Genomic DNA, 24,892 nt, shown 5'->3' on the forward strand with positions numbered 1-24,892 from the left:
CTTCCGGTGACAACATTGATTATTGAGGACGCCGGCGATCTCATGCTTCTTAGAAGAGTTGCACGTGATATATCCCTTTCACGCACATTTATTCAAGTATTTTCAACACAAAAATCCTATTTACCACACATTTCATTCTTTGAATCCCGCAGACGCACGTTTCACACCACATTTGCTATTCACAGAATGGCCAAACCAAGTGGAAACCGATTGAATTGGCAAATAACAGAGGAGTTGATAAAATCTTCTACAGAGGAACTTATACAGAAAAGCAAACATATTTATGATTCTATTGGTAAAGTCACCTCGGATGAAGCAAGTTTTGAAACTGTCATCAAGGTAAGTTTATATCAGGGCTTTAATTTGACATGGAACAAATCTACATGCAAGTCACTGTCAGTGTATTTGTTCACCATTTAGGGAGTGTGCCCAACAAACATAGGACGTTGTACCATGACGTTGAATGACCATTGAATTTTGGTTGTAAATGAAAGATTTTTTAGACGAAATATTATGACCTTGATTCAAGTTACCAACGTCATGTTACAACCGAAATTCAACCATTTTTCAACCAAAACCAACCATTCTACAACCACTTTGCAACCATTTTTCAACCACTTTGCAACCGAAACTCAACCACTTCGCAACCAAAATTCATCCGCTTTGCAACATTGTTATTAAATGTAAGGTTCGCTTAACGTTCCCGAAAGGTTGCCAGTGATTTTTTTGCCCAAAATTACAGCCGATATCCGGCTGCTTCCCAATTGCATAAAACGACGTTTTTTCCCAAAAATTTGATTAAAATTTCCCCAAAAAAGAAAAAAAAATCCCAATAAAGCCAATAAGATTACAATGTAATTTAGCAATAATTTCAAACGAGTGACGATCGAGCTTGTCGAATCGACGCCGAACGACAACTGACTTACGTATTGTTTGCGAATTTAGCCGAATACGATTTTACAGTGCTATCCACATCTCTCTCAATATTGCGGAGGATACTGACGATAGTCGATGTATCCTGATTGTAAACGCCTGTTTTTACACACGTCCAAGATGGTGGCAAGCAGACGAGAAATTTGCGATGAGCGGCGAAAATGATAAATAACATTTAAATTAACAACGGATATCATATGGTTATTACAGAATAATTTAATGCGTGTGTCCATTAACGCAAAATACAACGTTTAAGATAAAAACAACAAATATTTATAAGAAATCTTCACAGTGAATGTGCATCACGGATATCAGTGTTGGGAAATTGGCGTAAGTCTATCGGTACTCACAAAGTTAATGATTTAAGATGAGTATCGTTCGAAAATGGAAAGAGACAAACATCATATGATTTATATGTTAGTGGATCTGTGTATAATCAGATTCATATGCATATTCTGCTTTATTATGTTTGTCACGCTTTACAGTTACTAAAATAGCATTGAATGGAGGATGTCAAGTGCAAGATGTTGAAAGGTAAAGAAATGAATTAAATTATTTTAACTCCATTTAATACATCATTGACATAGCAAGACCACTAAAGTGTTTTTTTATAAATATTTGTTAATTTGTTAATATGATATTTAATTAAAAAAAAATACTGAATTAAATTCTTACTGTTAAAGAGGTTATGATTAAATGGTATATTTAAGAATCTATATAGATTATTGCAAGTTCATAATGCATGTGGAAGGATATTAACTTAACATTGTCTTCATTGTAAGAACACATTAAATTAGCACTTTATAATATAAAAATGCTGTCAAACATACTTTAATAATTTTAATTCTGTTCTTATAATCATATTTATAATGTTTCCCTATTTCATGGTTTATCGTGCTATTTTTCCCAATTTCATGGTTTATCACGCTAATTTTTCCAATCCAAATGGCACAGGCTGTAACAAAAAAATCAAAAAAAAAATCACTGGTTGTGGAATAACGTCAACCTAAAACGAACCTAAATCTGATTTTCATATTGAGGTTGAAAACCAACACATCTTTATTATACACAAGTTTATTGCATGAATGAAATTTATACAAATACATATCATTGATTTGTTGCTCTTTTTTGTCTTGAAATCGGATCTGTACCGGTGTCTTCCCAGTTGTCCTGGAAGTACAAAAATATCGGAATGACCAACTGTTCTTTTTTTAATAAAATGGAGAGGGGAAATTTTTAGCTGAAATAGGGGGAAAAGTATACTATTTTAAGGGGGGAATGGGGCCAAAATTGGGGCCAAATTCGACCCCAAAAAAGGCCATACGAGGGCCCTGCATACACATATATGAAACCGAATTTTCTATCAATACATGGTAAAATAATCAAGCATTACAACCTTTAAATTTTATAATGTATTTCATGACTGTATCACTTCATAACTAAATTTGAAATGAACCTACTAGATCAATATTCTATTCATGTCATGACCAACAAACACGTTTTATAGAACAGAACAGAATAGTTTATTTTTGACTTAAGCATGTGAAGCTCATCGTCATTAACATACATATAAATAACAGCATGCGTTTAAGTACATGTACACACAAAAACACACATCATTTTAAAGAATAAATAATCTAAATAAACACGAAATAAACATATTTCGTGAACACATTTCGTGAGAATGGTACATGGATGGGTTTAATACACAGTGGTCACACAATGTTATGCATATAGGTTTACAAATATAGGTATAATTACATATTTCTGACCTTATTTTTTTGTAAAAAATGTATTTCTATTTAACACTACATATATATGACATTTTCTCTTATTTTAAAGCATGTTAAACAATACATGGCTAGCTTTCCTAATACAGTTTTGTTTGAGCTATTAAGTAGTTTAATAAACTTGAACATATTTGGCCGGATTCTATAATATTTCGGAATTAATGCATTCCTAACATCATTATAATAAGGACATTTAAGAACAAAGTAAAATTCATCCTCGATGTCATTTAGGTTACATAATATACATTTGCGTTGATCTCTGTCAATATTCTGGTGTCTGACCGTTTCTATGGATAATTTGTGAGAGGACAAACATAATTTTGCAATAATGTTCCTATGTTTTTTGTTGTCAACAATATCAAGATACGATGATCTTTCAAAAAACGGTTTGAGTTCCTTATATAGGATCATTGAGCTACACGACGTCACACTGACATTTTATAAACTACATTTTACATAATTATATATTTCAATTTTAGAATTTAATAAAATTAATAATTGAAGTAAAGATAAAATTTTGAATTTTATTAGCTCATCTATTTTTTGAAAAGAAATTATGAGCTATTGTCATCACCTTGGCGTCGGCGTCTGCGTCGGAGTCCGGTTAAGTTTTGCGTTTAGGTCCACTTTTCTCAGAAAGTATCAATGCTATTGCATTCAAACTTGGTACACTTACTTACTATCATGAGGGGACTGGGCAGGCAAAGTTAGATAACTCTGGCGTGCATTTTGACTGAATTATGTGCCCTTTTTATACTTAGAAAATTGAAAATTTTGGTTAAGTTTTGCGTTTAGGTCCACTTTTTTCAGAAAGTATCAATGCTATTGCATTCAAACTTGGTACACTTACTTACTATCATGAGGGGACTGGGCAGGCAAAGTTAGATAACTCTGGCGTGCATTTTGACAGAATTATGTGCCCTTTTTAACCAGGTTTTCTGAAGGTAAAAACTGGTTATTAGATTGGCGAATGCGGGCGGGCTGGCGGGCGGGCGGAACAAGCTTGTCCGGGCCATAACTATGTCGTTCATTGTCAGATTTTAAAATCATTTGGCACATTTGTTCACCATCATTGGACGGTGTGTCGCGCGAAATAATTACGTCGATATCTTCAAGGTCAAGGTCACACTTTGAGTTCAAAGGTCAAAAATGGCCATAAATGAGCTTGTCCTGGCCATAACTATGTCATTCATTGTGAGATTTTAAAATCATTTGGCACATTTGTTCACCATCATGGGACGGTGTGTCGCACGAAAGAATCATGTCAATATCTCCAATGTCAAGGTCGCCACGACTTACAAAGGGGGTTAATTTTGTTTGTTCATTTCAAAAGTTCAGTTTGAGTTTTCTCCCTTTATCAGATTTTTTTTCACAATGAAAACCTGGTTTTGTGACAATTTTGTCCCTTGTTATACTTAGAAAATTGAAAATTTTGGTTAAGTTATGTGTTTAGGTCCACTTTATTCCTACAGTATCAAAGCTATTGCTTTCATACTTGCAACACTTATTAACTATCGTAAGGGGACTGTGCAGGCAAAGTTATGTAACTCTGACTGGCATTTGGACGGAATTATGGGCCCTTTATACTTAGAAAATTGAAAGTTTGGTTTAAGTTTTGTGTTTAGGTCCACTTTACCCCTAAAGTATCATAGATATTGCTTTCATACTTGGAACACTCACAAACTATCATAAGGGTACAGTAAAAGGACAAGTTGCATAACTCTGGATGTCATTTTTACGGAATTATGGCCCTTTTTTGACTTAGTAACTTTGAATATATGGTTAAATTTTGTGTTACAATCCACTTTACTTCTTAAGTATCAAGGCTATTGCTTTCAAACTTCAAATACTTTCATGCTATCATGAGGTTACTGTACCTGGCAAGTTGAATTTTACCTTGACCTTTGAATGACCTTGACTCTCAAGATCAAATTATTATATTTTGCTAAAATTGCCATAACTTCTTTATTTATGATTAGATTTGATTGATACTTTGACAAAACTACTCTTACCTGACATACCACAATAGACTCCACCCAAACCAACGCCCATGCCCCCCCCTCCCCCCCCCCCCCGAATCCACACCCCCCCCCCCTATTTTTTTTTTTTTTTTTTTTAAGATCATCTCACAAATGACCACCACACCCTCACACTATACCCCCCCCATCCCACCCCATCCCCAAATTTATTTTTTTAAACGGTTAAAAAACAAAACTATTAATTTTTATTATTTTATGTTTGAAATACCGTCCAACCATCGCACTCAAGAATCCCCCCCACCCCCCCTCCCCCCAACCGAATCCCCCCCCCCTATTTTTTTTTTTTTTTTATTTATTTATTTTTTTTTTTTTAAGATCATCTCACAAATTACCACCACACCCTCACACTATACCCCCCCCACCTCACCCCCCCCCCAATTATTTTTTTTTTTAAACGGTTAAAAAACAAATATTTATTTTTATTATTTTATGTTTGAAATACCATCCAACCATCGCACCCAAGAATCCCCCCCCCCCCCACCTCCCCACCCCCCACCCCCCCCCCCACCCCCCCCCCCCCGATTTTTTTTCCCCTTTTTTTCGCATTTTTGGAAGATAATGTAATAAATGTCCACACCCCCACACTATGCACCCCTCTTCACACCACCCCTCCCTCCTTTGTGACTGAAAATGAGAGTCCCTTCACCTTTCAAAAGAAAATAGATGAGCGGTCTGCACCCGCAAGGCGGTGCTCTTGTTTCTTTTTCAATTAATGGTGAATTCGGATTATCAGTGTTCAAAATAACGATGTTGAAGTGTACATACCGGTATTTATTTTTCACGTAATTACGTGTTTTCAAGAATGTTTTCAACAACAAATTGCTACCAAAAAATGACTTCAAGTGATCGTTCATTTATTTAAAAGTGGTACGAATTCTCCATGGTACGAATTTCCTCATTATTCCGAAGTTGAATTTAAAACAAATGCATAATGATATCAATTTTGATAAAACAAATCGAAATAACACTAAATTAAATCTGATATAATATTATATTAGAATTTTGTTGTATTTATTTTTTGATGAAAAAAGTTGTTTTATGACAAATTGATAGTGTTAAAGTGACTTGGCCAAGCGCCCAATACCTGTGTATATTATATCAGAATTTTTTAATTTTTTTTTATGAAAATAGTTGTTTTATGAAAAATTGATAGTGTTAAAGTGACTTGGCCACGCGCCCATTACCTGTGTTAGCCAGTAGGTCAGTGGACAAAGGAATCGAGTGGCGCGCACGCGGGAGATCTGCTGGTTTAGATAATAAGAGAATCGCTTTCTATACATAGATGGTGAGGTCACTACGTTATTGTCAGTAAGACCGGTGTGTACACAATGAAAGAATCACGCTTGCAAACATTCGAAGCTAAACAAACGGGTCAAAAATGCAAATCAACTTATAAGAGTATTTTGATACATTTGATTGTTTGAATCCAGTAGACAAGCAAATCCACCATCCAAGTGTTTAAACAGCTGTACCACTAGTCTCACTGTGGCATTATTAAATGACTATTTGCACGCCTGAATGAGATTGTTCTAGCTCTGTGGTTGCAGGCTAGTGATTAGAGATAAGTTCTTTAAACACTGTATTATGTGAATTGGGAATAAGACATCAAACTGGGAATGGACATCATTTTGGTGATTTTCTCAAACAAAACTATTCATTTTATGATCTACATTTATTTTTGTAATATATTATCTATAACTTAAGCTTAATAAGCAATTTTCCATGACTTTTTCATTAACAGTGATTGTATTTTTATCATTTAAAGTGTATTTTTAAACCGTGTCCATGCATGGCATGGACACAGTTCATTTCATGAGGATTTTTTTTTTTATTTATAAAAAATCCAGTTTTGAAGTAAAATCAATTTAAATGATGCTATTATATATGCAAGTATCTGTTTTAATTATAATTTGTCAAACTAGATAAATACAACATATAAAACTGCATATTATGCACTTTTGATAAAACACAATTTATTCCCAAATTGATGTCTTATTCCCAATTCACATAATACTGTGTTTTTAGAAGACTTTTGTTCCGTTATATTTTCAGCCCCTAATGGCTGTTGACAGAGAATACGCAGTGGAAAGGAACAACATTGACTTTGTACAGCATGTGTTTGAAGACAAAACTCTACGAGACGCAAGTTCAGCAGCAGATAAAAGACTTAGTGAATTTGATGTTGAAATAAGGTAGAGCTAAATTTGTTAGCATGACAGGAATTTTCTGGAAAGTATGATTTTATGTTTGGTTTATGTAAGCTGCCGTTTGTTAAGATAAATCCTATGTTAGCGTTTCCGATCGCCAAAATCGCCAAAGGCGATTGAATCTTTCAGCTGGCGATTAAAGTTTAAAATGTTAATGAAAATGGCGATTGCAAAAAAACCCATGATATTTCTCTTTAAGTATATAATATTCCCTACTTTTAAAGAGAACTCGGCACCGATTTCCACATGAAATCGCCATAAAAGCTCCAGGTGGTAATAGATAGTCCATTGATAAGAGATAACCGGATGCCCGTATCTTATATTCAAGCCACATAACACAGTCGTGTATGCTGACAGATTCATCACGGGAAATTTTCGGGTAACTTTCCAGTCGCCAAACTGTGATATTTAACGTCCAATCGGTTACGAGAATGTTTATGGAGGCGGAGTTATATAGCGATTATTATTTTTGATTGACGTCGGTCACAGAGTAAGCGTTTATCGCAGGTTTATTAACAATGTAACAATGAATCACAGTTGTAGCATTAATACGTGATATTAAACCGGTAAATAAAGCAGTACATTAAAGGCGGTTCCGGGCATCATCATCACACCTATTTACCGTACTGTAAACAATCATTAATTATGAGAAGTTAATTGCAATTGTTGAGCAGTGTAAAATTACTTACGGCGAGTAAGTTGTGAAAAACAAAACCCGTTAATAATGTGATGCGGTAACAAATTCAATCCAGTGCATGCACATTTTATCATGTCTATTTGTAGAACTGATTTACACCGTTTTTCTACAGCCACGTGATAATAACTATTCACTATGCATTAATACCGGTATGCCATGTAAAACCCGTGTTATAAGAAAGAGGGCAAAATTATTGCTGTCGTCTGCAATGACAAGTTCTACGTATGCAAAGCAAGACCCACCCAATCAAAGACCGGGGCATATCTGAAAGTTCTAACATTGTATACCGTTTGTGCCAGTGCATGAAAATAAATATAAATGAAAAATAAAAAACAATATGAAATTATTTGATTTCAGGTAACAAATAATTTATTTAAATGTGACTTCATTGATAATTTAATACAGTCATTGTTGATACCTATAGATTCATGATAATGATTATGTCGTTCATTGAGCAAATAAGGTTATAATGTGGGTCGTTATCGTAGTGCTGAAATTTGGCTACTAATTTTTTTTCCTTAGCGCCAACCTAGTAAATCTGATGTTTTTTTGTTGTTACTAATGTTCTTAAGATACTCTGCTAGTTATCATGGAAATAAAAAATACATATGTCTCTGAAAACTCTTTTTCATTAGGATATTAGAATGTTTGTTATTTAATTGATATTATTGAGAAACAAACGGAACAACCAAAAGTTTCTTCTTTTTCATCAAACTCAAAAGAAAGCATTTAATTACCCCACAGTGCTGTCATTAAAGTAATTTATAATAATCTAACATCAGAGCCTTTTAATACCACTTGCCAGTACTAATTGATTGAAGAAGTAGATTGAAACTGCTTTGGAAAAATTGATTTTGAATTTTAGCACTTAAATTATAAATACCATAACCATATGCCAGTCAAAAGAGGAGAGATATTCTGAACATTGATACAACATATTGTCTTTCTCTGTTCAAGCATGCGGCAAGACGTGTTCCAGTCAATTGTGGACTTTGAGAAGAAAGGTCTTGATGGATTAACGGCCGAACAAAAGCGCTACGTAGAGAGACAAATAAAAATTGGGAAAAGGAACGGTAAGTGGATATTCTCTGTGCAGCCTTGCAGATAAATAGAAGACATCCTTACTGGTTCAAAACCATTAACTTTCGTATGACATTAATTTTTGTTGCTTTTCTTGAAGATCAAACCTCAAATTTAAGATCTCTGCACAATATAACAACAGGAAAATTCGTGTAAATGAAAATAAATGGTTTGCAGTAATCTTTGTTTTAAATTTGAGAAAATTTGAGAAGTTTTATAATTTCAGATGTAATATATATTTTTGATGTCATTTCAATAATGTTTATTTACATAACTTATTTTAGTCTGAGTTTCAATTTGTTTCCATTTCAATTTATGTTTGTGAAAGGTGCTTGCAGTATTAATATGATACATGTAAAAAAAGACAACATAGTTTGAAGAAAATATGATCATCTGTTAACTAAATCATAATATTAACAAAATATTATATTGAGCTGGTTTAAAATACAAGGTAGTCTCCATGGTCTGCTCTGACTGATCCCCAATAATCCCGCCATGTTGATTAGCTAGATTTCCTGGCAGTTTTTTTGTTTATATAAAGTCTCTTCTCAGGAAAAAAACAGTAAGGGCGGAAAGTGTTGTCTCTGATTAGCCTGTTTGGACTGCACTTGCTGATCTGGAATGACACTTTATGCACATTCTTTATCTTTTCTTAGGTCAGGTCTCAATTTGATAACACTTTATACACATTGTTTTTCTTTTCTGAGGTCATGTCTCCATCTGATGACACTTTATGCACATTCTTTATCTTTTGATAGGTCAGTTCTCAATTTGATAACACTTTATGCACATTGTTTTTCTTTTCTGAGGTCATGTCTCCATCTGATGACACTTTATGCACATGATTTTTTTTCTGGGGTCAGGTCTCCATCTGATGACACTTTATGCACTTTGTTTTTCTTTTCTGAGGTCAGGTCTGCATCTGATGACACTTTATGCACTTTGTTTTTCTTTTCTGAGGTCAGGTCTGCATCTGATGACACTTTTTGCACTTTGTTTTTCTTTTCTGAGGTCAGGTCTGCATCTGATGACACTTTATGCACTTTGTTTTTCTTTTCTGAGGTCATGTCTTCATCTGATGACACATTATGCACATTGTTTTTCTTTTCTGAGGTCAGGTCTGCATCTGATGACACTTTATGCACTTTGTTTTTCTTTTCTGAGGTCAGGTCTGCATCTGATGACACTTTATGCACATTGTTTTTCTTTTCTGATGTCAGGTCTCTTTCTGATGACACTTTATGCACTTTGTTTTTCTTTTCTGAGGTCAGGTCTGCATCTGATGACACTTTATGCACTTTGTTTTTCTTTTCTGAGATCAGGTCTGCATCTGATGACACTTTATGCACTTTGTTTTTCTTTTCTGAGGTCAGGTCTGCATCTGATGACACTTTATGCACTTTATTTTTCTTTTCTGAGGTCAGGTCTGCATTTGATGACACTTTATGAACTTTGTTGTTCTTTTCTGAGGTCAGGTCTGCATCTGATGACACATTATGCACATTGTTTTTCTTTTCTGAGGTCAGGTCTGCATCTGGTGACACTTTATGCACTTTGTTTTTCTTTTCTGAGGTCAGGTCTGCATCTGATGACACTTTATGCACATTGTTTTTCTTTTCTGAGGTCAGGTCTCTTTCTGATGACACTTTATGCACTTTGTTTTTCTTTTCTGAGTTCAGGTCTGCATCTGATGACACTTTATGCACTTTGTTTTTCTTTTCTGAGGTCAGGTCTGCATCTGATGACACTTTATGCACTTTGTTTTTCTTTTCTGAGGTCAGGTCTGCATCCGATGACACTTTATGCACTTTATTTTTCTTTTCTGAGGTCAGGTCTGCATCTTATGACACTTTATGCACATTGTTTTTCTTTTCTGAGGTCAGGTCTCTTTTTGATGACACTTTATGCACATTGTTTTTCTTTTCTGAGGTCAGGTCTGCATCTGATGGCACTTTATGCACTTTGTTTTTCTTTTCTGAGTTCAAGTCTGCATCTGATGACACTTTATGCACATTGTTTTTCTTTTCTGAGGTCAGGTCTCCATCTGATGACACTTTATTCACTTTGTTTATGAGCTATTGTCATAACCTTGGCGTAGGCGTCCGGTAAAGTTTTGTGTGTAAGTCCACTTTTCTCATAAAGTATCAAAGCTATTGCATTCAAACTTGGTACTCTTACTTACTATCATGAGGGGACTGGGCAGGCAAAGTAAGATAACTCTGGTGTGCATTTTGACAGAATTATGTGCCCTTTTTATACTTAGAAAATTGAAAATTTGGTTAAGTTTTGTGTTTAGGTCCACTTTATTCCTAAAGTATCAAAGCTATTGCTTTCATACTTGCGACACTTACTTACTATCATAAGGGGACTGGGCAGGCAAAGTAATGTAACTCTGACTGGCATGTTGACAGAATTATGGCCCATTTATACTTAGAAAATTGAAAATTTGGTTAAGTTTTGTGTTTTGGGCCGCTTAACTCCTAAAGTATCATAGCTATTGCTTTCAGACTTGGAACACTCACAAACTATCATAAGAGGACTGTATGGAACAAGTTGCATAAATCTGGTTTCATTTTGACGGAATTATGGCCCTTTTTTGACTTAGTAACTTTGAATATATGGTTAAATTTTGTGTTTACATCCACTTTACTTCTAAAGTATTAAGGCTATTGCTTTCACACTTCAAATACTTTCATACTATCATGAGGGTACTGTACCTGGCAAGTTGAATTTTACCTTGACCTTTGAATGACCTTGACTCTCAAGGTCAAATAATTAAATTTTGCAAAAATTGCCATGACTTTGTTATTTATGATCAGAGTTGATTGATACTTTGACATGACATACTTCAATAGACTCCACCCAAACCATCCCCCATGCCCCCCCCCAAAAAAAAAACAATAACATTTTTTTTTTTTTCATTTTTTTTGTGAAAGATCATCTTATAAATGACCACACCCTCACACTACACAGCCCCGACCCCACCCAACCCCCCCCCCCCTCAATTTTTTTTGGAAACATGGTTAAAAAACAAAAATATTTATTTGTATTATTTTATTTTTGAAAGACTGTCCAACTATCCCACCCAAGAATCCCCCCCTCTAATTTTTTTTTAAATTATTTTTATTTAGTTTTTGCATTTTTATTTCTTATTTTTGGATGATAATGTAATAAATGACCAACCCCCCACACTATACTTCCCTCTCCACCCCACCCATCCATCTTATTTGATTGAAGTATTGAGATAGTTCCCTTCACCTTTAAAAAGAAAAATAGATGAGCGGTCTGCACATGCAAGGCGGTGCTCTTGTACTTTTCTGAGGTCAGGTCTGCATCTAATGACACTTTTTTCTTTCTGAGGTCAGGTCTGCATCTGTCCAAGGAGGTGCAGGACAAGATAAAGGAGATCCAGAAGAAGATGAGTGGTCTGTCTATAGACTTCAACAAGAACCTCAACGAAGAAAACACAGTCCTAGAATTTACAGTTGAAGAACTTGGTACTGTTTGGCAATATAATCGTTTTCAGTATTTAAACTGATTTCAGTATTTGTAACCTTTTTTCCAGTAAAAACTGGAAAAGTGGAACCTAATGTGTAGTATTTTGGAAATCAGTTTTCAGAATATGACAACTTCTGTACTCTAGCCTATTTATTATAAAACAATATCCTTTAATCTGTTTATAACTGGTGTAGTTAATAAGCAGAACATTGCACTCACATCCGCAAAAAAAGAGAACCAATATTACTTGCACATTTTTCTATTTTGTAATTCAGTGATTCAGACATTCTGTAAAATTTATATATTTTATGCATCAAGTTATTTTGGCTATTTGCAATCAGCATAAAACCAGAACAGCCTGCGAGTAATAGGTTTTATGCTATTTCATAATTTGCTGTTTATCATTATCTAAGAGTTTGAAATGAAGCCTTTACAATTTGAATCTAGTAAGAAAGGTCATTAATTAAATCTAACTTTCTAAGGGACTACAATTGCGTCAAATCTATATGGTAAAGGGTTAAAAAAGGTCCTGACTGAAAGTAATGTTGAAATATAATCAATCAATTAAACACATGCACACAGTTTAGTCACTTAAAGTATAATAAAATATTTACCCCCACTGAGAAGCGAAAGTGAAAATGTGCAAACAGCATAAAACCAAAACAGCCTGAAAGTGACTTCATTTGCGTCAAGATACGTATCTAAGTGGTAAAGGGTTTAAGTGTGATGGTAATAAAAGCAAACAAAGTTGAATAGTATCTGGTTAATATTGACAAATCAAAGACTTTATTTAAAAAAACTGTTGATTAATAATTGTACTTTTTATGCCCCCGGATCAAAAGATCAGGGGCATATTGTTTTTGGCCTGTCTGTCTGTCATTCATTGTGTGTGTCCCAAACTTTAACCTTTGTTAAAGTTTTGCAATAACTTTTGCATTTTTGAAGATAGCAACTTGATATTTGGTATGCATGTGTATCTCATGGAGTTGCACATTTTAAGTGGTGAAAGGTCAAAGGTCAAATATATGGCTTCAAAGGAGTGCAATAGGAGGCATTGTGTTTATGACAAACACATCTCTTGTTAACTTTAAGTCCTCTACTGAATGCAAATGCAAATCTGTTAATCTTGATATGCAAACATATTTTTTTTTTATCATCAAAGAAGAGGGGGTATATTGTTTTTGCACATGTCGGTCCGTCCGTCCGTCCACCAGATGGTTTCCGGATGATAACTCAAGAACGCTTAGGTTTAGGATAATGAAACTTCATAGGTACATTGATCATGACTTGCAGATGACCCCTATTGATTTTCAGGACACTAGGTCAAAGGTCAAGGTCACGATGACCCGAAATAGTAGACTGGTTTCCGGATGATAACTCAAGAACGCTTATGCCAAGGATCATAAAACTTTATAGGTACATTGATCATGACTCCCAGATGACCCCTATTGATTTTCAGGTCACTAGGTCAAAGGTCAAGGTCACAGTGACCCGAAATAGTAAAATGGTTTCCAGATGATAACTCAAGAACGCTTATGCCTAGGATCATGAAATTCATAGGTACATTGATCATGACTCGCAGATTACCCCTATTGATTTTCAGTTCACTAGGTCAAAGGTCACGGTGACTCATCTTAGAAAAATGGTTTCCGGATGATAACTCAAGAACGCTTACGCCTAGGATCATGAAACTTCATAGGTACATTGATCATGACTCGCAGATGACCCCTATTGACTTTCAGGTCACTAGGTCAAAGGTCAAGGTCACGGTGACTTGACACAGTAAAATGGGGGGCATGCATGTTTTACAAACAGCCCTTGTTTTTGTTTAATATTGTACTTGCATACGATAAATATACTATTAAATCATTAAATGCTTCTTTTTCAGCTGGTCTGCCTGACAATTTCATAAAAGGATTGGACAAGGTATTGTTTTAATGATTATTTTGCAGCAATCTGCTTAAACTAGATTAAATTCATGAGTTTCAAGTGTTGACCCAGATTAGCCCCAACAGAGTTATCAGGGACAACCCTCTGTGCCATAACTGGAATATTGTACATGTAAAGATGAGGCGTCTCTTAAACAAAAAAAATCCATAAAAGTGGAAAGTGTCCTCCCTGATAAGCGTGTGCAAACTGTACGGGCTAATCTGGGAAGACGCTTTAAAGACATGCATTGAGCCTAGTTTTCCAAAAAACAGAGCTGTTTTTAATACTGGTAGCAAGCTTAATAGCTAAATAATCGTGTTTATTGTAGATGTAGTCAATTTATTTTCTTGTATGCTTATTTTTTAAATCAGAAATATGATTTTACACATAGAGATTTCTTTTGTAAATTTATGAAAAGTAATAACATGTATCACATACATTTCTTATTTTAATATTGGGTTACTTTGATACAATTGTTTTTAAAGAATGATACAAAATCTTATTTTTGCTTGTATGCTTTGTGAATACTGGCAGATGTGTTTCGTTTCAGACAGAGGAAGGGAAGTGCAAATTGACATTAAAGTATCCCCACTACTTCCCTTCTATGAAGAAATGTATGAATCCCCAAACTAGAGAGAGGTTGGAGAATGCATTTAATAGCAGGTATGTGGAAGACTTGTTTAACCCTTTACCACTTAAAAATGTATTGTGAAGCATTTGAAGTCCCTTTGAAATGCGAATAAAATAAAGACCTTATTACTTAATTCAAGTATTAACAGCTCCATTTCCAACCCTTAGATACTGATGAGCAGCAAACAGCATAAAACCTGAACAGACTGCTAGTTACTCAGTTTGCACATAGCCTTTTTCACTTCGCCTCTGAGTGGGAAAGGGTTAATGGTTAGAAGACCTATGTGAAATGAGATATTGTAGTAGTATCATGTATTTTCTCTCTGTTACAGGTGTATAGTGGAAAACACAAAAATATTGGAGGAATTAGTTCAACTGCGACATGAGGTAATTAGAGTCAAATTTTTAAACAATCTTCACTTATTTCTTATGTTCCACTATATAAATGGGATGTGATTTTTCTTTTCTAATGAGTTTTACCTCACCTGAGCACAACTTGTTCATAGTGATTTTTAGCTCTACTGGCCGAAGGCCTGAAGAGCTTATGTCATGGCGTGGTTTCCGTTGTCCGTGCGTTAGACTTTTTATGTCCCCCACTATCGTAGTGGGGGACATTTTCTTTTTGCCCTGTCTGTTGGTCTGTTGGTTGGTCTGTTGGTTTGCGCCAACTTTAACATTTGCAATAACTTTTGCAATATTGAAGATAGCAACTTGATATTTGGCATGCATATGTATCTCATGGAGCTGCACATTTTGAGTGGTGAAAGGTCAAGGTCATCCTTCAAGGTCAAAGGTCAAATATATGGGTCAAAATCGCTCATTTAATGTACACTTTTGCAATATTTCAATATTCAAGATAGCATCTTGATATTTGGCATGCATGTGTATCTCATGGAGCTGCACATTTTGAGTGCTGAAAGGTCAAGGTCATCCTTCAAGGTCAGAGGTCAAATATATGTGGCCAAAATCGCTCATTTTATGAGATCTTTTGCAGAATTGAAGATAGCAACTTGATATTTGACATGCATGTATCTCATGGAGCTGCATATTTTGAGTGGTGAAAGGTCAATGTCATCCTTCAAGGTCAAATATATGGGTCAAAATTGCTCATGTTATGTCACTTCTGCAATATTGAAGCTAGCAATTTTATATTTGACATGCATGTGTATCTCATGGAGCTGCACATTTTTAGTGGTGAAGGGTCAAGGTCAAGGTCATCCTTCAAGGTCAAACGTCATATATGGGGACATAGTGTTTCACAAACACATCTTGTTCTTGTTTACGCGATAAAGTCCACAGTTTTCATTTGATTCTTTTCAAACTTGTTCAGTGTCTTTATATTATTGAGGACTCAAACCCTATTGAAAATGGGTTACATCAGAGTAAAAAATCCAGAATTATCTCCCCTTGAATTTGAGAATTTTGAAATAAGGCATCCAGCAGCTGGAGTTTCACTTCTTTATATTGTTTACGCAATAAAGTCCACAGTTTTCATCCGATTCTTTTCAAACTTGTTCAGTGTCTTTATATTAATGAGGACTCGAACCCTATTGAAAATGGGTTACATCAGAGTAAAAAGTCTAGAATTATCTCCCCTTGAAGTTGAGAAAATTGTGAAATAAGGCTTGTTTATGCAATTAAGTCCACAGTTTTCATCCAATCATTTCCCAACTTGCACAGTGTCTTTATCTGAATGATGAGTCAAACCCTATGGAAAATGAGCAATATCGGAGTTATAAGTCCAGAATTATCATCCCTTGAATTTGAGAAAAAAATGAAAATCTTTAAAATTTGCCATAACTTTTGCAATATTGAAGATAGCAACTTCATATTTGGCATGCATGTGTATCTCATGGAGCTGCGCATTTTGAGTGGTGAAAGCTCAAGGTCAAGGTCATCCGTCAAGGTCAAAGGTTAAAAAAAAGAAATTAAAAGCGGTGCAGAAGGGGACATAGTGTTTCCGACAAACACATTTCTTATTTGTTTACATATAAAGTTCTATCCTTTTGAAACGGATGTTTTATATCATCAAGGGCCAGAACCCCATTGAGAGTGAAGAATATTTGTCCAACTTATTGTTGAAAAGGAGCCATTTGAAGTTAAAATTTTACGTTTCTTCTTGTTTATGCAAAAATTTAAAACTTACTCAGATTGTTCATACTATCAAGGGCTTGAGCCCTATTGATTCCAGCCAGTAGAGCGATTCAGGCCCTCATGGGCCTCTTGTTCGTGTTAGTCGTTTGTCTGTTCGTTGTCCTCTGAATTGAATTTTTACCATGTGAACACTGTAAAGGCCCCATCATTGTCCAATGTTCAATAAACTTGGCCAGTGAATTTGGCTAAATGATATCCCAGCCTAGTTCCAAACTGGGCCATGCGTGGTAAAGAAAACATGTGTTAACACTCTTGAAGTCACATATTTGTCCAATCTGTATGTAAATGGCATAGAACATTTTGTTCTTCTGATATTTCAGCCATGTTTGAAAATGTTTCTCGTAAAGTGTTTTCATTTAGTTGGCAGTTTTCCTGATATGGAATAAATGACTTCTTGTGAAAATTGTAGAAGTCTCATGTTTAGTCCAATCTTCATGAAACTGTCCTAGAATCTTTATTGTAATCATATCCTGGCTGAGTTAGAAAAATGCTCTTCATGAAAAAAAAACAGTTAAGTATTTGTCTTTTTATTATTATAGAGAAATATTGTTAACACACTTCACATTGTATGACATATATTAAGATTGCATAGAACATTTGTTTAAATGATATCTTCTTGAAAATGGTTATGGTCAGTTGAACTTATTGTTGTAAGTTTTCCTTAAATGGCTGTAACCTTTAAGTCTCACGTTTTGCCAAATTAACATAAATTTTTAGCAAAACATTTTTTCTGATGATACTTTTCTAACAATATCTCAGCCGAGTGCAAGCATGTTTTCGGTTAAAATGTATGGTAAGAAGCCACATTGATTATAGAAACATCACTAAAGCTGCTTACAACAGTTTGGTTCCTTTGTTGCCAGATGGGTGACCAAGGGCCTTTGTCACTCTTGTTTCCCTTCCAATGCCAAAGTAGTTTTCCAAATAGTAGTTAGCTTGTTGGCTATATTTTAAAGGGAAGATAATAATAAACTCAGTAAAAGGGGTATGGTATTGTATTTTCCACCCATGAGATGTTAACAAAATCAAACCTCTGGTATAAGAAAGATAAAATAAGTTTGTTGTTATTTCTTCAATTATTTTACATCCATACTAACAAGGAAGCATTTATCTTAAAGATAAGATCTATGAAATGTTTGCAAGGTATCATTTTTATGCCCCCAAAGTAGGGCATATAGTGATCGGACCGTCCATCTGTCTTTCCGTCACACTTTGCATTTAGGATTTAAATTTCGCATTTAGGTTTCGAAAAATGCTCATAACTTCTATGTCACTTCACTTAGCAACTTGATATTTGGCATGCATGTGTATCTCATGGAGCTGCACATTTTGAGTGGTGAAAGGTCAAGGTCATCCTTCAAGGTCAAAGGTAAAAAAAAACATGTATCAAAGCGGCGCAATAGGGGGCATTGTGTGTCTGACAAACACATCTCTTGTTTAATGTAAGTTTTACACCACACTTACTTTTGAAGTTAATGGCGTTAATGCATATGTGTAAGTGTTGTCCCGAATTAGCCTGTGCTGTTCTGATAGGCTAATCAGGGACAACACTTTATGCCTAGACTGGATTTTCATTTGAAGAGAGTTGCTTTAAATGAAAAATTCCATAAAAGCTTAAAATGTCATACCTGATTAGCCTGTGTGGACTGCACAGGCTAATCTTGAAAGACTCTTAACTCACATGTATTAAGCCCAGATTTCCCAGAATATGCCTATTGCCTTATTTTATCATCAGAAAGCCCAGATTCTTGGGTACAAAACCCATGCGGAATTTGTGCTGGACATGCGCATGGCAAAGACCCCTGAAGCTGTAGAGAAGTTCCTCACTGAACTGGCAGTGAAACTTGAGCCACTAAAACAAGCAGACCTCGCCAATTTCCTGAAATACAAACAAGAGGAGGTAATATGTGTTTGCCTTTTTTTTCTGAGTCTTCCATTTTTCATAAATGCTCTTTGTATTACTGATTTTGTTTGTAATATTGAGTGTGAATGATAATGAAATCAAACGCCTGTGATGCTCAGTCGTGAACTAAAGTGAAATTTTGGCGAAATTAGAAGGCACTTGCGCCTCTCACACCTATTGGGTGCTGGGACCTTCTAGCTAGTGAGTAGAGTGCTTTATTTTAAATACAGAGTTCAGATCCATGCCCAGCCATATTCAGTTACTTGTGTAGGGAAAGATCATGTAAACATTAATATTGCCAGCCTCCTCTCCAGGATTAAAGAAGAGCATTTATCAGTTACAGGCTTTTGTATGTTAACAAAGATATATGTATGGGCCTGTTTTAATGATGGGTTAGGGTTGGTGTAAGGATAAGGGTAATGGTTACTGGTATGTCTGCACAATTATACTTTGTCAGATTTTGAAGAAGTTTGACTGGATTTTTCAGTACTAAGTTAAGCTGGGAATTACATAAGGTCTTTTGAGGTTGTCTTTAACAGATTATTCCTACATTTTTACAAGTTTTCTTCAGATTTTCAGAAAAGTTAATATTATTAACGGGTACCAAGAGCAGTTGTCTTTTTTGTAAATATTTCATAGTTTGGGAGCGTGATGGTATGGTGAGTTTAAGTACTCATTGAAGATTTTCACCTTTATTAAGACTTTGAGTATAGATGTTTTGTTGCCTTAGATTTGGGCCGTGCTCTGTGAAAAGGGGTTTAATGCATGCGCTGAAATTGTTGTCCCAGATTAGCCTGTGCAGACGACACTTTCCACTTTCATTAAAAAAAATTTGTTTCAAGAAAGTCTCTTCTAAGCAAAAATCAAGTTAAGGCGGACTGCACAGGCAAATTTGGGATGATACTTTATGCACATGCATTACACCCCCTTTTTACAGAGCACAGCCCATTAATGATTTCATTTCCTTCTCACTTGGGCATCATTTACCTTATTTGGCATTCCTAATGCATTATTAAATTGTAACTAAGTAAATAAGGGGAGGGATACCAAATCACTTTAGTTAACCCTTCTCTGCTCAGAAGCAAAGTGGAAGATGGCTCTTTGCAACCAGCATAACACCAGAATAACCTGTGAGTTACACCCTGGCTGTTTATTAGCTCATCTATTTTTTGAAAAAAAATTATGAGCTATTGTCATCACCTTGGCGTCGGCGTCTGCGTCGGCGTCCGGTTAAGTTTTGCGTTTAGGTCCACTTTTCTCAGAAAGTATCAATGCTATTGCATTCAAACTTGGTACACTTACTTACTATCATGAGGGGACTCGGCAGGCAAAGTTAGATAACTCTGGCGTGCATTTTGACAGAATTATGTGCCCTTTTTATACTTAGAAAATTGAAAATTTTGGTTGAGTTTTGTGTTTAAGTCCATTTTATTCCTTAAGTATCAAAGCTATTGCTTTCATACTTGCAACACTTACTAACTATCATAAGGGGACTGTGCAGGCAAAGTAATGTAACTCTGACTGGCATTTTGACAGTATTATGTGCCCTTTTTATACTTAGAAAATTGAAAATTTGGTTATGTTATGTGTTTAGGTCCACTTTATTCCTACAGTATCAAAGCTATTGCTTTCATACTTGCAACACTTATTAACTATCGTAAGGGGACTGTGCAGGCAAAGTTATGTAACTCTGACTGGCATTTGGACGGAATTATGGGCCCTTTATACTTAGAAAATTGAAAGTTTGGTTAAGTTTTGTGTTTTGGTCCACTTTACCCCTAAAGTATCATAGATATTGCTTTCATACTTGGAACACTCGCAAACTACCATAAGGGTACAGTAAAAGGACAAGTTGCATAACTCTGGATGTCATTTTTACGGAATTATGGCCCTTTTTTGACTTAGTAACTTTGAATATATGGTTAAATTTGTGTTTCGATCCACTTTACTTCTTAAGTATCAAGGCTATTGCTTTCAAACTTCAAATACTTTCATGCTATCATGAGGTTACTGTACCTTGCAAGTTGAATTTTACCTTGACCTTTGAATGACCTTGACTCTCAAGGTAAAATTATTAAATTTTGCTAAAATTGCCATAACTTCTTTATTTATGATTAGATTTGATTGATACTTTGACAAAACTACTCTTACCTGACATACCACAATAGACTCCACCCAAACCATCGCCTGTGCCCCCCCCCCTTCCCCCCCCCCCCCCCCAAATCCCCCCCCCCTATTTTTTTTTATTTTTTTTTTAAGATCATCTCACAAATGACCACCACACCTTCACACTATACCCCCCCCCCCCACCCCACCAACTCCCCAAATTTTTTTTTTCGAACGGTTAAAAAACAAAACTATTTATTTTGATTATTTTATGTTTGAAATACCGTCCAACCATCGCACCCAAGAATCCCCCCCCACCCCCCCCTCCCCCCACCCGAATCCCCCCCCCCCCTATTTTTTTTTTTTTTTTTTTTTTAAGATCATCTCACAAATTACCACCACACCCTCACACTATACCCCCCCCCCCCCCACCTCACCCCCCCCATTTTTTTTTTGAAACGGTTAAAAAACACAAATATTTATTTTTATTATTTTATGTTTGAAATACCGTCCAACCATTGCACCCAAGAATCCCCACCCCCACCCTCCCCATCCCCCCCAACAATTTTTTTTTTCCTTTTTTTCGCATTTTTGGAAGATAATGTAATAAATGTCCACAACCCCACACAATGCACCCCTCTTCACTCCACCCCTCCCTCCTTTGTGATTGAAAATGAGAGTCCCTTCACCTTTAAAAAGAAAAAAGATGAGCGGTCTGCACCCGCAAGGCGGTGCTCTTGTTTTTGATTCTGTTAGCTACTTATCAGTATCTAAGGGTTTGAAATGAAGCTGTTTTTCTATTAATTAAGGTCTTTAATTTAATTTGAACATTAAACAAACAGGACAAGTTGGTACCTGAGTGGTAAACGGATTTGCAATGTGAGAAGCATGGTTATGCATTTGTCAGCAAGGTGAACATGTGGGACTACCACTAATATTCATTAACGTTACATTGTTTTAGTGTAAGAAGCAAGGTTAACATGTGGGACTACCGCTGATATTCATTAAAGTTACTTTGTTTCAGTGTGAGAAGCATGGCTATACCTTTGACGGCAAGGTGAACATGTGGGACTACCGCTACTACATGACAGTGGTGGAGGAGCAGCAGTATGCAGTGGACCAGAACGTACTCAAGGAGTACTTCCCTATGAATGTCGTCACCAAGGGACTCTTAGATATATACCAGGTCAGATCCACTTACACCAGTTTAGATTAAACATATTAGAGCCGCGGTAAAATGGGGCTTAATGCATGTGCTTGAAATGTAGTCCAAGATTAGCCTGTTTGGTCTGCACAGGCTAATCAGAGACGACATTTTACGCTTTAACTGTTTTTTTCCTAAGGAAAACTTCTTGTAAACGAAAAAGACAATGAAAGTGAAAACTATTGTCCCTAATTAGAGTGTTCAAATAGCACAGGCTAATCTGGGGCGGCACTTTACACACATGCATTAAACCCAGTTTTCCCAGAGCACGGCTCATTTATTTTTAACTCAATTGCATCAAAAGCTCTAGGGCCATATTATTAAAGAACACTCAAGAGTCTGTTCCTGGAAAGAAGCCTTACTTGAGGAGGTTCCAAACGTAAGGATTGAATCCATGACCGTCTGATTGCAAGGCAGTCACTATATCAACAGTTACATCTCTAATTTTCATATTTAAATTGTTTTGTGCTGGTGCACAGTGATTATAAGATTGATCTTCTATAATAAACCTTAGCATTGGAGCAGCAGAGCTCACCGTCACTGTGAACATCATTTGCTGCAAACAGATGTTCACAAAAATGCAGATTTTACCGAATTTCAAACTTCAATTCAAATTCTATGCCCGCGGTAGAGTGTCATATAGTAGTCTGACTGCCTGTCCCTCTGTCAGTATGTCTGTCAGTCTGTTCAGCTTCCGTTTCTGGAGTGTTTTTTTTCTGAAAGGCTTTGAGATACTTACCTGACTTTTTTCATGAGTCTCCCTTTATGAGTATAGATTAAGTTTTGAGTTTTGATCCGGTCCATTCATTTTTATGCCCCCTTTCGAAGAAATAGGTGTATATAGTTTTCGCACTGTCCGTCAGTCTGTCAGTCAGTCTGTCTGTCAGTCTGTCACACTTTTCGTGTCCGCTCTCTAATTCAAATAGTTTTCATCTGATCTTTACGAACCTTTCACAGAAGTTGTATCTAGACAATATCTAGGTTAAGTTTGAAAATTGGTCATGCCAGGTCAAAAACCAGGTCACGGAGTCGAAAAAACAAATCCAAGGGAAGTAATGATCTTTAAATGGACATAATTATCTGACCTGCCAAATTATATATTTTTGTTAAATGAATCATAGCGGCGCAATAAGCTGCATTGTGTTTCTGACAAACACATCGTGGTAAAAGGTCAAGGTCAAGGTCATCCTTCAAGGTCTAAGGTCAAAAATACAAAACCAAGGGAAGTAATAAGCTTTAAAGGGAGATAATTATTCAATATTGAGCATAGCAACTTGATATTTGGCATGCATGTGTATCTCATGGAGCTGCACATTTTCAGCGGTGAATTTACAGTCACGGTAGTGGCTTTTAATTATTTGCTACTAAAAATAGAGATTTGTTAGAGACAATTATTTTCGAGGGAAGTAATTTATATAATTATAAATCTTAGATTATATATTTCCTAACCAAGAATTTAAGTTCTTGTCACAGTTACTGTACAGATTTTTTATTTTGATTATTTATAACTCAAATGATTGATTTGTCAAAGGTTTTTTTTTAATGATCTAATTATAATTTCTTTCCTGTACTAATTTGTGAATGATAGGGTTCATTACATGCCTGTGGACTTATGTCCATAGATACATCATGAACTCTGGCTATAATCTCTTTGATAAACCACAGGCCTTGGTTGTCAGTGATGTCTGACTTGGTCATTTTTGACTGTCTACAGACCCCCCTCCTGGTTGGATTGGACAAAATCCAAGGGAAGTAATAAGCTTTAAAGGGAGATGATTTCTATACCTGCCATATGATAAATAGAAAAAAAATCAAAGCGGGGCAGTAGGGGGCATTGTGTTTCTGACGTACACATATCTTGTTGGCAATGTTATGGGCCTTGGACTTGGATATTTACCTGCTTTTTATGTTATAAAAGTTTGACCTTGTGTGCACATTGTGCTATGAGAGGGGTTTTAAAACCGGTAAAAGTCGTCAGCATTGCCTTCGTTTCTGTGAGAGCCTTGATTTTTTTATGCAATATACTGAAATACTGAATTTGTTTCTTAGATTGTAAATAGCAAATTCATTTCTGTAACATTAAAATTTACAGGGTAGATACCTCTCATTCAACGACTGTGTTGGCCAATCGTGGACTTATATTTGTACTTATAAACGAACATGACTGCATAATCTGATTGGGTAACTGTAGACCCTAGGAAAGTCATTGTAAGGCATGGTCATACTTTGCTGTCTACTGGTTACTTCTGGTAAATCCTTCTCTTTACTAGCTGAATCCAGCTTTTATCCAGGAAGTGAACTATTTTCAGGAACTGCTGAGCCTTGACTTTGAGCAGGTGGAGGGAGCTGAAGTTTGGCACAAGGATGTTTCCATGGTAACCTTGCAGTTTTCAAAATTGTGTATACATGATAGTACTAGTAATCAGTGTTTTATTTAATATATTTATTTAAAATATTGATTTATAAATTATTAAAATTTGATAATATATAAAAGGCTGAGAGTGATATTATTAAACTATTTTATAAACAATTACTCTTGACTATATTTAAGATTTCTATATCAGGTAAATCATTTTACACTCTACATTTGAATATGATTCAAACATGATGGTGTAAAATTGATGAATTTAAACATGCTAAACAGCATCCTACTAAACAAGCAAGGGAGCTGTCATATATAAATATCGTTCTGAAAATGGCTGTATACATGGGACATATTGTG

General features: G+C 35.6%; 1 protein-coding gene across 4 annotated transcripts in view; it reads left to right on the forward strand.

Annotated features, from left to right (window-relative positions):
• The window catches only part of LOC127833413 (thimet oligopeptidase-like), a 388,329-nt gene that overhangs the window by 353,439 nt on the left and 9,998 nt on the right, over window positions 1-24,892 (forward strand). For 3 of the 4 annotated variants that reach the window (XR_008027402.1, XR_008027403.1, XM_052358642.1), the window contains exons 2-11: window positions 14-339; window positions 6,815-6,954; window positions 8,624-8,739; window positions 12,112-12,243; window positions 14,133-14,170; window positions 14,724-14,836; window positions 15,136-15,190; window positions 18,693-18,857; window positions 21,991-22,152; window positions 24,480-24,545. Coding sequence is in view for 2 of the 4 variants with exons in the window: in XM_052358642.1 (XP_052214602.1) it covers window positions 43-339; window positions 6,815-6,954; window positions 8,624-8,739; window positions 12,112-12,243; window positions 14,133-14,170; window positions 14,724-14,836; window positions 15,136-15,190; window positions 18,693-18,857; window positions 21,991-22,152; window positions 24,480-24,545 (1,284 nt within the window). In the remaining 2 variants the exon portion in view is untranslated. Of the gene's footprint in view, window positions 1-13; window positions 340-6,814; window positions 6,955-8,623; window positions 8,740-12,111; window positions 12,244-14,132; window positions 14,171-14,723; window positions 14,837-15,135; window positions 15,191-18,692; window positions 18,858-21,990; window positions 22,153-24,479; window positions 24,546-24,892 lie in introns of those variants that run through there. The other variant, XM_052358643.1, reaches the window with a different exon arrangement.

Source organism: Dreissena polymorpha, chromosome 6 (genome assembly GCF_020536995.1).
Source record: "Dreissena polymorpha isolate Duluth1 chromosome 6, UMN_Dpol_1.0, whole genome shotgun sequence".
In the NCBI taxonomy this organism is placed as follows: Eukaryota; Metazoa; Mollusca; class Bivalvia; order Myida; family Dreissenidae; genus Dreissena; species Dreissena polymorpha.